The sequence below is a fragment of the Ischnura elegans genome, chromosome 10, assembly GCF_921293095.1.
Source record: "Ischnura elegans chromosome 10, ioIscEleg1.1, whole genome shotgun sequence".
Taxonomy (NCBI): domain Eukaryota; kingdom Metazoa; phylum Arthropoda; class Insecta; order Odonata; family Coenagrionidae; genus Ischnura; species Ischnura elegans.
This window is the reverse complement of record NC_060255.1, coordinates 63,946,575-63,962,477: the sequence shown is the minus strand read 5'-3', so window position 1 is coordinate 63,962,477 and position 15,903 is coordinate 63,946,575. Positions and strand designations below refer to the sequence as shown.

At 35.7% G+C, this 15,903-nt stretch overlaps 1 protein-coding gene across 4 annotated transcripts in view; it reads left to right on the top strand.

The window, feature by feature from the left end:
• The first annotated feature begins 424 nt into the window (after window positions 1–424).
• The window catches only part of LOC124167084 (dmX-like protein 2), a 113,107-nt gene continuing 97,628 nt past the window's right edge, over window positions 425–15,903 (top strand). For all 4 annotated transcript variants that reach the window (XM_046544876.1, XM_046544875.1, XM_046544877.1 and 1 more), the window contains exons 1-3: window positions 425–668; window positions 1,187–1,384; window positions 5,620–5,824. In XM_046544876.1, coding sequence (XP_046400832.1) covers window positions 582–668; window positions 1,187–1,384; window positions 5,620–5,824 — 490 coding nt within the window. In that variant the 5' untranslated portion in view covers window positions 425–581. The remainder of the gene's footprint in view (window positions 669–1,186; window positions 1,385–5,619; window positions 5,825–15,903) is intronic.

Here is a 15,903-nt window from a genome sequence, read left to right as displayed (position 1 = left end):
CCAGTGCAACTACATTACACTATTGATCAGCTCATCAACATAATTCCTGTAAGGCCTATAACAAAATATTTTAACTAGGCTGCGTAATTATTTAGTTATTTAGTGAATAGCTCTAAATTCATTTTCCTTTAAAGGGATGAGCTTATTATACATGCATTTATGCTTCCCGCGTAAAGCGTTAGCAGACGAACTATCCATGGGAGGAGGCATCCGAAATGGCCATTTAGAGCTATAACGAGACTAAAATCACTTTAAGACCCTTCAGTCGGAGCTCTGTATGATTTCAGATCGTAAAATTCGCTTACATATCCACATGAGGCCCGTGAACTTCATTACACGAGAGCAATTCACTTTCGGTGCTGTTAATCCATCGAGCAGAAAACCTCGGTGCGCGCCGTGTCAATAGATGTCTCGCCATTCAATTTTCACGGGAATGAAAATGGCATCAGAAGGTGAAGTCCGTCGCGATAATCTGTTTTGAATAGCGTCCATGGATGGATGTAAAGTAGTGGTTTTATTCTGAAGTTGACATTTTAGTGTTATATTGATGAAGGAATGTTATTCTTGTGCTATTTCGAAAAATGAATTGCCACCAAATTTTAAGTGGATCAGGTAATGCAGGCGACCACTGCTTTGCTGTGGGAAGTGTGGAAGGAATACCTTTCACGGTATGTATGGCTGAATAACTTAATGTTGCATGGTTCATATCTAAGTTATATCATTTTTTAAATCTTACCAATGCAATATTACTGTGAAAAAAGGCTCTCAACAGTTATATGTAAAACGTCATTGATTGGTAGCAGACGGCACCTTGATGAATCAAGCCCTATTATTCCTTTGCTACGACTAAGTAAATATGCTGTGTTGCTGTGTATTTCTTGCGTTTTGTTATGTGTTGTAGATTATTTAAGACCTTAATCAGTATATGTATGCCACCTTAACGTCATAGTTTGAAGAAAAGCAATGAATGTCGTTATCTACGGCGTTCGGATCAACATAATGTTCACTTACTGCATTCATCGCGAAAATTGACGTTTTTCTGTCGGTAATGGTTTCGTTTGAATCAAGCCTACACTTATAAATCTAGATTTTACCGTAAAATTTGTTAAATTTATAGTTATTGTCGGGGGAGTTATGTAATTCGTGAATGTCATTAATCCTTGTTGAATATCAATTTTCCTTGCAGGCATATGCAGCAGGATGCAATATTGTAATTTTGGCAAGCACTTTTGAACGAGTGCAAATCATTCCTGGTGCATGTCACAATTATATAAGAATCAGCTGTCTTGACTGCTCGACAGATACAGGGAAAATCGCTGCGGCCTATGAAAATCAAGTTTGCATATTTGAACCTACTCCTCTCATCAACTGTAACAGTGCGCATGTAAGTAAAGCTATCTTGTGCATCAGTGCCATGATAAGGTCCAAGAATAACGTTAAATATTTGTTTTGGTTATTGTCAAATTTGATTGGTACTATTTTGTACCAGCAGGTTGTTGTGATGCTATCTCTTGTGGTAGATTATTTTTCAAAAGTTTCTATCGGTACAGCGGTATAAAGTTTCATTGCAAGGATATGCATTGGAGTCCATTGAATCAATCTTGATATGAATGCGTGAGTGTAAATATTCTGTGGCCGAAACTTTCTATGATCGATAACCATATCATCTTAAGTCTTTTCATTTCTGATTAAATTTTAATGACGCATTACTGCCTGTTTTGGTAAAGGATATCTGATGTAGTTGGGATGACAGAAGTCCTCATTAATTGATTATTCATGGCACATGTCATGTCGAGTTAGTACAAACAATCTCCATTATGTAATTTTTACAAGTATAGAGTGAGAACATTTTATATTATTGCTTTTAAAATGCTATAGATCACCCAGCTGCAAAAATAATAGTCTTGCAATAGTCTACAAAAGGTTTCTTCGTGTTAGGTTGAGTTGAGTGTTTGTTCATCGTTTTATACCACTAAATCATTTATGACAAATTAAATTGTATAATTTAGTCATTGAGTTTGTAATGTTGATTTTTAAGGCTTGGAGTTATATACTTCCCATCACACATGTTCCCTCCTGCATCAATTTGATGACATGTGTATATTTTTGAAGGACTTTGTTAGAAGAGAAAAAATAGAAAACATTCATGTTAAATCGGTGAAAATTTTCTTGGTTATGATGTGCAGTGAAGTTCTTTTGGGAAAGATTATGACACAGCTTATAAATATGCATCAACAATTTCACCCTCATGGCTAGAGACTTCCTTAGGGTTGTTTTATCTTCATTGCACGTAAACATTTATATGGCGGAGTTGATGTCAGAGGTGAGGTTAAGTGTGGGGGAATTTTCAAAGTTATTATTTCTTCTAGAAGTAATTGTAAGCGATTAAGAAGTTATTGTGTGTCCTTTGTCACTGTTGAAGTTTTTTTGTTTCCGTATGTTAGCGGTCCCCATAGTTACCTATTCTCTTTCTAAAATTTAGTAAAAAGAAGCCATTTTTTTTTAATAAATATAACTTCAATGGAGGTGCCCACCTTTCTTTTGGGTAATGGATTTAGGAAAATAATGATTTCTATAGGTAAAATACTATGTGTAGCATTAAAATAGCTGTTGGACATACCTTGAGGCACCACAACCAACAGGAAAAAATATAAGAAACAAAGTAATTTTTAGGCTGGAGCCTTATTGATTGTATCATGTCTTTCCCATTGATGTAATTTAAAATGGAAATTCTGTGGTGACCCTTGCATCCTTATGAATGATGTGCATCCCATTTTTGACGCTTCTATAAATGAAACCTTGGTATGTGTGGTGGATGAGAAAATGTCGTATTTTTCCCAAGAGCCAGAGTTCATACACTACTCCTGTCTCTGTCTACTTCTCCTCTTGCATGTATTTTTATCTCCTGTTGACTTCCTCTATTAACCTCATCAATCAGATTCACTTGTGCTCATCTCTCCCTTGATCAATACTTCAAGAATAGTGGACTTGTTCAATTTTTATTTTGTCTTAAAAGTCTATAGTCACTTCCACCAGATGATTTTTTTTTAACATGACTGGTTTTGGCAGTTAATCCATTCTCAAGTGACAATGAAGTATAAGTACCGTGTGTGTACATAGTCTTTGTGGAGGAAGGGTTGTAGGGGTGGGGAGGGATCTACAGGGAGGTAAGATGACCAGGATTGAGAAAGTGATATCATATAGAAGAAAGCTGGAATTTCTTGCAAGGCCGATCACTGGTTGCTCACAGTTTTCTTTTATTGTTCAGCATGATTTAGTTTTAAAAGCCATATTCACTGACTGGTCTATGACTATTATGATTCACTGACTACATCTCGAGACATTCGCAGCAAAAATCAGTGACACTAACCCTTACTAAGACTAGTTTACGATGTCACAAACTCATACAGAGTGTTTCACTCTGCTGCTCCTTGGTCTTGTGCGTGGAATTTGCAGTTTTTTTTGTATTGTACACTCGTGGGAGCTATATTTTTTCCTCAGTGAAATGTTCTTCTTGAACGAGTAAATGAACCAAAACTCTAATAATATCACCATTTCATGAAAAAAAGGTAACTGTAGCATTTTTCTTCATTAAAACATTGTGAGGGAATGGCTGAATAAGGAAGAGCTTTTTCAACCTGTCTTTCCTCTCCTTTTACCAAATTTTTTTCTGAATCGTGATTATGGGTCCGAGGCAATGACACCATTATTGTTTTTTCCTCAGAGGATTATACCTTATCGAATTTTGCTTTCTGTCGCCAATGTCATTCTTTTCTTCTTCTATTCTATTACTTTCATTATCTCTTCATTCCTCATTTTTAGTGTTAATCGTTTTTGTTCCAACTCTACTTCAGAGTTTTAAATGTCTCAATTCCATCCTTCTCTCCTCCTCAATATTCAATTTCATACATCACAACTTACCGTACACAGCATCTAACTTATCATCTTCCAAATCATATTACCAATAGTGTGCGAGCCTGGGCTTTCTTCTGGTATATTGGTCTTAAAACTCCAATGTTAAACTTCATAATAAGCGAATTAAATATTATATTGCTTCGTTTATTTCATAGTCATTCACTTACCTAATGGATGTCGTGTTATAGATATTGCTAGGATATTGCAATGTGTAGATTATGCCTTTGTCGGTCGAGAATCAGATGGCCGTTCCTATGGGTTGAAGTCCATACATTACACCCCTCTCCCACCATTGCAAAGGAGTAATGCCACCTGAATGTCTTTGTGAATGAAAATAATTTTTGTCCTACCCTTATATTTGCCACTGATGAAAAACCATACCTTGTGTCCAAGTGCAAAAAATACGCTGTGGTGTATATTAAAAACTGTCATTACCTTGCCTACCAGGCAGTGATCTTAAAATATTTTTTTTTAAACGTAAGCCTTGAAAACCTTGGTATTTATTCTGGTCGCTATGGGGTTAGCTACAGCCTGTAATAGATAACCATGAGAAGATAAAACAGCAGTGATTGTGAAATTTGCTAATTTCTCTGCTAACCTGAGTTGAGAGTGGCCACCAATCATCATTATCATTGGTCAACTAAGATTGGTTTGATGCAGCTCTCCACTCAATTCTCCTATCAGCTAGTCTTTTCACACCCGACATATCTCTACTCTTTTGCATCGTTCTTTTCCTGTTCCATATATTTCATTCAAGGTCTTCCTTTTCCTTTCTTGCCATCTACTTGTCCCTTGACGATTCCCTTCATCAGGCCATCATGTCCATCAATAGTAGCCAAAATAAAGGCTCAGGAATTACCATATTTGACGGCATATAAGATGTACTTTTTTTTCCTAAATTTGGTCTCAAAAAGTTATCTGCGTCTTATTCATGAAGGGCACAGGTTAACTTTCAGTAGTGAATTCTATTTTTAGCCAGGATTAAGGTCTAGACACACGTTTCTTTTTCTACATCTGCCATAATTATTTTATCAGGTTTAAGTAAATTTTTGCCAGCAAATATATGGCTCAAAAGAGAGAACTGGGATGGTTTCATTCCGACAATGCACCGTTCCTGTCAAAAAGTAAACGAAACTAGTAGCGCTCAAACAGAAGTCGACGCTTTATTTGAACAAGGCTATACTAGCGATGACAGAAACAGTAGAGATGATGATATTCTTGTTTTCGATGATGATGATGACAGTGAAAAGGATTTTTATGGCTTTAAAAGTGATTAAAGTCCAATTTCATGATAGGCAACGTTTTCCTTGAAGCTGTGTTTTTTGTTGTTTATGCTTTATTTTGTATTATGTTCGATTGCTTGCTGTTCATTCTTTTATTCATTTTTTAAATTTACATATTATGTTCAAAATAACTTGTCGTTTGTTAATTTTTCTTAATAAAAATATGTTTGGTAATTGCATTCAATGATTGTTTATTTGGCTTTTACGAAATGTGAAAACTAAAAGAAACCACATTTTAAGTTATTGTGGTATGTACTGCACTGTAGCACAGACTATTGAAACTTTTTTTCTTGGGCATGGCCTTCTAAATAAAGGTGTGTCTTATATGCCATCAAATACAGTATGCTTGAATGTTATATTTTGACCTTTTGTGTTGCATACCCTTTTAGATGCTAATTTATGTTTTACTCTCTTATCTCAGCTTTTAGATTACCGATGGGTTCAGACAGGCACCCTGCAAACAGAATCTCTCATCACCTCTTTGTCATGGAACTTGGAGGGTACCCGCCTCCTGACTGGCGGAGGGATGCTGCAGCTGTGGCACCAGAACGTCCCCATTCTCCAATCTGGTGATGACAACGGCGTTACTAACGGCCATGGTGGTGGGGATGCGGGGGTGGAAGGAAGTGAGGATGGATATTAATTAATTAATTGCTTTGTACTAAGCTTTAATTAATTTTTAATGCTGGCTATGACTCGTCATTGGCTATTTTGCTTCATTAGTCATTGGTTTGCTCACTTTCGAATTCATTCAACTCTGCTCTCTCATGCCCTCATCATATTGTTCCAGTGTAATGCAAAGACACTGGGGAAATTTTGAGAAATCCTCAGTGAAAAAGTTATTCACTTGGGGATGAATATTAGCATGTTTAGGATCTTATCATATAGGGTCTAAAAGTGTTTATGAGTGCCCCTCCCTCCATAAATTTTATATTTTACGTGAATAGTTATAGCCTCTACATATTTCTTATCTTTGGTTTTTAGAATTAAAGTTAACATTGTATTCTGGATTGATTAGGTGTTCAAGGCTGCCTTTGCACCCTTAGGAGATCACCAGATAATGCATCGCATGATATACATTGCAACCTCGATATAACGACACCCCACGGTGCACTAATAAACACTCGCTATAGCAAATTGTCGCTTTACCGGAGGTGGATTAAATAATAGCCAATATACCTGTTGCGAACAGATATACAGGAACAGGAGTGGTGCGGCGACAGATAAACATCTATCCGATAAACGTAAGCATAAATCCAGACGAAAGGTGATGTTTTTTTGCATCACTAAATGTCCTTACTCAAATAACGACTAACTATTCAAACAATTTATAAGCGCCGCACTGAATAAAAATCATGCAAAGCATTGTTTCGTCAATCATTATATTTATCGAACGACAGTTTACCACATAAATTTGAGACTGAGCACTCCATTAACTTCATTTCTAACAGATCGCTAGCAATTACAGAGGTTAAGGAGTCTTGATGAAAGTCTTCCGGCGGTGAAACCCTCGCTATGGCGAGAGCCAACACCGAAAGGGTCTCGTAAAAACGAATTTTTTAACACGCATATTTTAGGGTCAATTGACGGTGCATCAGCTATCTCTCGTAATAGCGGGGGTGTCGCTATAGCCCATACTCGCTTTAACTAGGTTCCACTGTAGTAGCTTCTTATAGTGATTACAGCATTATGGAAATGTATCTTTCATAACCGTGGGAAATTATTAAAGTGGTTATAGGTCAACGTAACTCTACCCATAGTAGGGTGGTGCGAAAAAACTCAAGTTTCAAATTTCTTGTCGTAATAGTGCGGAAAAGTTGCGATACGTTAGTACAAGAAAAACAAAAAAAGAATTATTAAAATCGGACGTCATCTTCCGATCCCGCAAAGCATCTGAAAAAATGACAAAAATGAAAAAAATTGTTTTTTTTTTCGTTGTAAAAAAATTAAATTAATATCTTTTAACGCTGTAGCAAAAAATGATTACAAATAGCATAGGATATTATTTATATACGCATATTTTTGGCTTTTAACTGTTATTACCGATCGCACAAGATCATTAAAAATGTATAAATTTTGCAATTTAGCCGATTTTTAGAGTTGTGTCATAATAACTTAAGGCAGCGGTTCCCAAACTGGGGGTCGTGACCCCCAGGTGGGTCGCGGGCCCTTCGGAAAGGGGTCGCGAGATGTGCGAATAATAAAGTGAACTATGTACTTAAACTTAGACAACCATTTTTAGGGGGTCGCGGCTAAAACGTATGGTCTAAAATGGGTCGCAGAAAGATAAAGTTTGGGAACCACTGACTTAAGGTAATATTTAAGTCTAAAATACATGTTTGATTATGCAGCTCTTCCTTTGTTTATATATGATTTAATAATATTTAAACAACCCAGAACTCACCGCGGAGAGGTGGCTGCACTTTGAGTTCTACCCACACCCTCCATCCATCCAACCAATGAGGGTTACTGCTTCTACAATATTTAAATTTTTTGTCCTTCTTTTAAATTTTAACTTTTGAAAACTACTTTGTACTGCGATTTAGTGGTAAGGTCTGGCATAATGGACCTTGATTTGAATTAGCCCTAGTAAATCCATCTCTGGATCGATAGCCACAAAGCTTAAGGGATGCTTCCGTTACCAATTTCACACACGGCTCCATTGCTTGCGTGTGATATGGGAAGTTGTAATATCCCAATCTTGTTTATCGCCTGATTCAATGAAGGAAGCTATTTCTTCATTAGTAATTATTCTCAGAAGAAGAGGTGGAGTAGATAGTTTGACTACATTTCACTCAATCAATCGTATATGGTCAGTTATTTCGAAGTTCATGGTAGGAGTAATGAAGGTAATTTACGATAGGTTTGCCTTTTGGTTAAGTCTGTTTGGCTTTAAATACTCTTTTTAGCCCCAGCTCTCTAATGTGCCTTCTGTAATAAAAAACCATCGCCATCAATACATTCTCTTCGTGATCAAAGTTAGAGTTCCATTCAATAACAGGGAAAACTACTTTCTTTGAATATCCAGGTATGTTTCGAGAGGTTTCCTTTGCTCTGTTCACACGAGCCATCTAGCATGTGAAAATGGTCCAGTATCCCGGTTTTCTAAGTCATTTGGAAAGTCGCCAATTGTGATTGCTTGACTAATGTCAATAAGGTATCTTTGGTCCTTGCTCAAAATGTATCTATCAACTTGTAGAATTTCACATTCAATTGTTTGGAAATGCAGTTTGGAAGCTTTCCATAACCATTCATATTAGTCCAATTGGCCCACTAAATGATCTTGGGCCACTTGTTTCACCATCTAAATACTGAAAAATATGACAAAAGTAATTCAATGAAATGAAGTAACCCAACTGCCCACTGCAGAGGGTGTCATTGGTGTTTTACGAGCTTTCTAATAGTGCAACCTTTCCATCTAATGTTCGTGCCATCACAGCAAACTAACTCTATGAACTCTAATGATACTCCTTGATCAGAGAGATAAGATAGTATGGAGACCACTATATCTTTAGCAGACCTGGAGCTTGGAGAAACATAACTCGAATACACAAAAACCGGTTCTTTTATTGGAGAATGGTGTTCCACTATAACTGTCCGACAGTACTCCTTCGATTCAATCATTTCTATTACTATGGTATTGTCTACCCTTCCGTCAAAGTATAACCATGTAGCTCTCCAAAATCAAGATGGATTTGCTGTAAATCGCTTATAATATTTTTCTTTTCCCTTTTAATTCTACATCGGCCAATGAACTTAGAAGTATATTCTTCAGTTATAACACCAATGTCTACAAGTACACTTGATGCTATAGCAGCCGCTGTACGGTGAAACACCCCGTATTGATCACAATGAAAAGCTGTACTTTGGAATTTTACCCTCATTTGCCATGGTGATTTATATTTTTTTGGATGTACTAGGCATGTAATCTTCCTAGTCAACAAAATTCTCCTTGATTTTTGAACTTTGCGTTGCGTCATTTAAAACCTCAACATCTTCACTTTCGGTTTCAATAGGGTTAACATGCTGCCTTTTTAAAGTGTAATTTTGCCTTTCAATTCTAGTGGTCAGTTTTATTGTCTTTTTTGATCTAAAGGGCTAATTTAAACTTCTCAAAAATTATCCTCAAGTAATTATCACAAAACTCTGAAAAATAGGCGAAATTGCAAAATTTATACATTTTTAATGATCTTGTGTGATCGGTAATAACAGTTAAAAGCCATAAATATGCATATATAAATAATAACCTATGCTATTTGTAATCATTTTTTGCCACAGCGTTAAAAGGTATTAATTTAATTTAATTTTTTTACAACGAAAAAAAAACAAATTTTCTCACTTTTGTCATTTTTTCAGGTGCTTTGCGGGATCGGAAGATGACGTCCGATTTTAATAATCCTTTTTTTGTTTTTCTTGTACTAACGTATCGCAACTTTTCCGCACTATTACGACACGAAATTTGGAACTTGAGTTTTTTCGCACCACCCTAACCCATAGTGACTACAGGAAATTCCTATAGTGATTATTGAACTGAATATAATCACTATAAATACTTCAATAGTATTTTTTTCATAAGGCTCGCGGACATTTGAAATCATTGAATTAAATGGTGCCAAAGCATTTCAATGTAGACACCATGGCCAAGAAAATGCGAAACATGTCTAAGAGAGAAAATGAAAATAATAGAGCAATATGAGAGTTGGTTAATTAACTTATGTATCTTCGTATTCGCTTTTCGCAATAAAAAAAGGAAAAAACTGAGAAGATTAGGTCTGCCGTGGTGCGGGAGGGCAAACCATCACAGCAAAAGTGCCCGAGGAATGCAGAATATGAAGAGTTAGAAGTGTAGTGGGTGGTTTTGCCCACTTTAATTTGCGAGAACTACTGAGAAAGGGGCTATGCCTAAGACTAAAGTGGAGTATTACAGTAATAGATTTAGAAAGAAGAACTTCAAGTGTTTGGAACGTTGGCTATTCTAATTTAAAGTATGAAAGCATTATCTCTATTCATAATTGCTGGTGATGCTTGCGGTGTGAACCCGAAGCTGTGAAAGAAAGGACTCTGATTCTAGTAGATCATTTTAAGATGTATTCTTCTCATGATAGAATGCAGATGAAATGTATCTCTTTTACAACCTACTCCCCAAAAAAACCTTTGCTGTACAGGGTTTTTCTTGCAATAATGCTTACAGAGGCAGGTAATGCACTGTTATCGATATGTTAGAAGCTGATGCTGCACTATTAGTTTATTTAATTAAAAAAATTCTTCATTCTTTTTCATGTTCCGCAGTCTTTATTGAGAATTTTAAATCAATAAACTCATGCTTGTAAGTTTTGTTGGCCTTGGGGCCATCTGATGCGTATGCTTTTTAATTTTGTTGTTGCATAAATTACCCATGCGTGTTATATTAGTCACAGTTTCTTGTAGCTTGCTTTTGTTTTACTTTAATGAGATCAGCATAATATCTTATGTATTATGTTTTTTGTGGAATAACATCAAGTAAATATCTTTTCTTATATCACCAATTTTATAATTCAAATCGTTTTTATTGCAGTGCCGAGAATACTCTGTGTATTATTTCAGTAACATTGCGGTTTGAACGGTCCAAATGGAACTTTTTTTAAAAAACTGTAATTTTTATCACATCATTAAACATGCTTAGTAGACTTTGTAGTGTAGATAATGAAGATATTACATTGGATGATATAAAAAGTCATCCAAGGCAGGATCGTTCTACCACCTTCCCCAGTTTTTGTCTACTAGAACAAATGTGATATGTTATTTCACATAACTTCCAGGAAACATACAGGAACAATAAACATATACCAATAGGAGCTTTTGAGGCATTAAATAACCCCGATACATTTTTATTAGTAACTGTTTGAATTTTCAGCAGAAAATACCAAAGTATGTAATAGAATGATCCCGAAAATGCACTAGGTACATAGAAAAGCGGCTGCGTCGGTTGTGCATTGGGATGATGATTGAGAAAGGAATGTTTTGCATGATTTTTATTCAGTATGGCACTTATAAATTGAATGGCTAGTTTTTTATTTAGGTAAAATTTAGTGATGAAAAAAGACATCGCCTTTCGCCTGGATTTATGCTTAAGTTTATTGGATAGAAATATCTCAGTCACCACATTAATCCTGTTCCTATATAAGTGTTGACAATAGGTTTATTGGCTATTATCTATAAACCACCTCCTGTAAAGTGACAATTCGCTGTTGGGAGTGTTTATTTGAGCACCGTGGGGTCTCTTTTTATCGAGGTTGTAGGGTATATAACTATGATTTGACTACGTGAGCAAGTGGGTTCTAATTTTATTCTCCATGATAGTCTTACCATATTATTTTAAAAACTTTACTAGCTCTTATTGGATTTAATTCAAAATCAAGTGCTATGTTGCGTTAGTAACAAAAGTGATAAAATTTGGAAATAATTCGACTCTTCCATGATGTAATGTTTTGTTAAAAAAACGTAAAATACACCATTTTAACTCCAACTCAATGGGCCTTGAATGGTATACTTCTGTAACAAGAAATTTTCTCAATCATGCATAAATTTCCAGGTGAGCTACATTTTTTATTTCAGTATGAAATTTGGAAGTTGCAAAAGAAAAAAATACATCTTTGGTGACTGTTAAGTAGTCATCTCTTTTGGCTTGGGTTTAGAGTTGATCATTTTGCATCATCACAGGATAGCCAATGCTTATTTATCTAGTGGTGAAGGCTATCGTGCATGTCTCTGAATACCAGGTAAAATGTGGGAATGCAAATATTAAAAAGCAAAAAGTTATATGCCAATTTTTTTAATGAGGTGAGACCTGGTACATAGAGTGTTTTTCTCTTATTTTATATTTCTGCTAAGCTATTTGGTGGACCAATGTGCGATGCAATTATCTCAGTTATCCTTCCATGTTAGTTTTTTTCATGGGATATTTAGGTCATGGATGCTCATGTTAGGTTGTAATTCCTTATACTAATTGCTGTATCACCCTTATGAAAGTCATATTTTTTTTTAATTCTGCAAGGTGTTTTTATTCAATGTCCATGGTTAATTTGATTCCTCTAAGATAAAATAAATATGTTCCTTGGTTAAATTTGTAGTGCTAATACTTTTTTAATCTAGTGATCATGCATGCTAATGCATTGCATTTTTTATTCTCATTGGCTAAGATAATTAGAATTTTACTAATGAATGATGGTACATGGTAAGGTATTTACTTGGAATATAATTTTATATGAGTTATTTTTTTGTTTTAGCACATATTCCTAGTCTTAAGAAACGGGGCCAAAAGATGAAAAATAATTATCTTTTGTTAGCATAAATGGCAGTCCAGAACTGTTTCTTGCAGTATCAATAATTATATTGAAAGTGAATATTAGGTTGAAAAGAATTTTTGATTTTGTGCTAAAAAAATTTGTGCTGGACTAGGACAATAGGTTTATGCAATCACATCTTAAGTTTGCCTGCCAAACAATGATGGATAGAGTTGCAAAAAGATATTTTTTATTAAAGAAAGTTTTATTTTTTATGTGAGATTATAAAAGAATTAGGTTTGGAGCCATAAGAGACTCAGAGGCTAGGCTTAGATTGCTTGAGCAATTGAGAATGAATATCTTTAAAATGTAAATGGCTGGTGTCCTAACAAGCCTATTTAGGCAGCTTGCAGGGTAGTGTATAGATGTAAATAAGTAATGCAGTCAAGGATATTAAAGTCACTGTTATTGATATACTGCAAAAAATCGTAGAAATTTCCTTCCTCATAGGAAATTTTTTTCTTTTCTGTAAAAACATTAAATCATGGTTTCGCTAGTAGTAGGACCCGCCCACCTCCGTGACGGTGGGCTATTTCTCATCTGTACCCTTCCACTCCTATCCACCCCCAGGAGGCATCATCGGGCTCCTATCACGGAGGCGCCTTCCTCCTTTCTCCTTCCATGTTCCCCCCCTTTCCGTGATGAGGGTGAAAAGCGAGAGCTGATAGACCCTGCCCCGGGAGTGTAACCCCATGAGCCCGCCCTGCAGTCTCGTTTCCACTGTTATTGATATAGCTTCATTCTCACAAAAAATAAAAATTTCTATGTGTAATTCAATTACTGTTAGTGGAATATCGCTCACCTACTAAAACCATCGCTACTATTCAAAAACATGGTTGCTAAGGATAGAGGACAAGGAAAGACTGGAGGTGAAATATGGGTGTGGGTGAAAGAAGGTGAAGTGAATGGAGGGGAAAAGGAAGGTCAAAGTGTTAGAATTTGTATGCCTAACATTGTATGCCTTGTCTTGAAGGCGTTGAGTCAATTATTCTGGCCTTTTTTTTACATTCATTAAATTTTTTTATGACAGAAAGTGGTGGTGTTATGAACTCAGGTAATTCACTTGGTATCTCAAGTGCATGATGCATTAATACTGAGCTTGAAGTAATGGCTGATGGTACTATCCATATAGTGTGATGAGCTGTAGCCTTAGTGTAAGAATTTTGAAGTTTTGATGCTTGTTTATGGCCTTAAATAATAACATTAATAATTATAATAATGGTATGCCAGGGTAAATGTTTCGTAAGAGAAAGTGATAAATGCCCCATGCAAAATAATGTTGTTTGTTCTCTTTTTCCTTCACTATGGATATAAAAATCAGACTAAATACAGTCCACGTACTGCTTTAAGGATGTTGTTTTTTTTTACTATTTTAGGATTGTATTTGATTGTGACATTGATTCAATATGAGGACTTCATTTTCCTCTCTGTTTGTTACAAAATGGAGCATTAATGGTAACGTTATGGAAATATATAATGTTTGGAAGGAAATTTCTTAGCTTTTCTACAAAAACACACACTTTATTGCCGACTAGTTTCGGTTACACTGTACCATTTTCAAGATACACATCAGAATTTGCCGGTATATATACTCTGTGGTCGGGTGATTGGAGGGGAAGGGGAGAGGAAATATATCCATGAAGTAGATTTTCAGCTTTTCATTCCATTTTCTGGCATAATAATTCCATTTACTGTCATAATAAATCATCTAAGCTATAATTTAAGTAGTTGGAGATACTGGAAGCTTAAACTTCATTCATACCTAATGATTTTTAATAATATCCTGATGTAAGTATCTTCCCGTCATGCTTGGATGAAAAAATAAAAACTGTTACTTGGCATTTTCACTTGAAGTTATCTTATTTAATTAAGGCATCCATTTGTAGAAAGTCAACTTCATTTCCATAAAAATTATTTTTGCCATGAAAATTATGTAATTACACTTTTATTTTTTCTTCATTTCATTTGTCAGTGAATTTTATGTTTATATACAGTTTTTCTTTTCTTTAGTTTGAATACCACAAATTTGTTTTGTGCGTACAGTGAATCCTCGTTTAACGTCACCTACCGTTCCTGAAAAATGTGACGATAAACGAAATGACGTTAATCGATGCACAATATCCCATAAGAAACAATGTACAAAATTGAATACCGGCTCCTAGACCTCACAATTCCTACGCGAAAAAATTTTAGCGTATCATATTTGGGCCATTTCTTACGATTAAAATGCCAAACTATGGCATAAACACGAGTCCCTGTCTTCATTGACGGCAATACCAGCAGCAACGTACATCCTTCTCCATTTTTGTATCTTCCTGCGTTTGTATTTTCGGCTTAGCTATGGTGGTCACCTGGGCATCATCGCCTGGGCATCATCATCGCTGAAACATCGTCGCAGTTACAGAAACCAAGATTATTGAGAACACGGCGAAAAAGTGACGACAAATACTCCGAGTTCTACCCAGAAAAATTCCTAGAAATCACTTTTCAGGTTCCAGAAAACCGTTATGTCAAGTAAAATTTGCTAAAACTTTACTTGACATTTACACACTTAACATTTGCGCACCTACCTAAGAATTCATTTTGCAGAAAATTTGCTATAAACGTAATCGAAATTGACAATAAACACACCGTTTTACACTTCGTTTAGACTGACTGTATTACCGCCCACAAAACGAACAACCTGCAACGCCCGCCGCTTCGCTTTTTTTCTCGCGCGAAATTTAAAAGACCTGACCAGACCTGATGTTATCGCGAAGCAAAGGTGCGATAAACGAATGAAGGTCTCAAAATTTTCGTGACGTTATCGCGAAATGACGTTAAACGGGGTGACGTAGAATGAGGACTCACTGTAGTTGATTTCATTCTTGGGGTGCCTATTGAGGGACTTCATTAGATTTAGATTTGACTGAAGTTCCAAAGTAAGGTGAAATAATGGAAGAAGTAATTTTGGATGAAATAAGTCTTGAGTAAAAATAGAACTTCCGACCACCTTAATCAACCCTCCTCCTCAATTATTGATATTTAGTAGAGATGGGTCGAATAGCAGATTTCTCCAACTCGAATATCGAATTCGAATATTAAATCATAGCTCGAATATTCGAATACCTCGAATACTAAAGGATGAATGCTGGAATGTTTGACTCGGTTGCATATGCAGCAGGCAACACAAGATTTTGGGGAGTAATTTTGATTTCCCTTCAAGGATTCGAAGAGGAATTTAGCTGATTAATGGAATATTTTAATTTTATGAAAACAATTGGGCATATAATTTATTCAACTAACATCGCTTTACCCCCACTACTGCTGCCAAGTGCTAGCTGACAATCTGAGGCATTTTGCAAAATACAAGCTCTTCTCCACCGGATTTTCAGTCCGTCTTT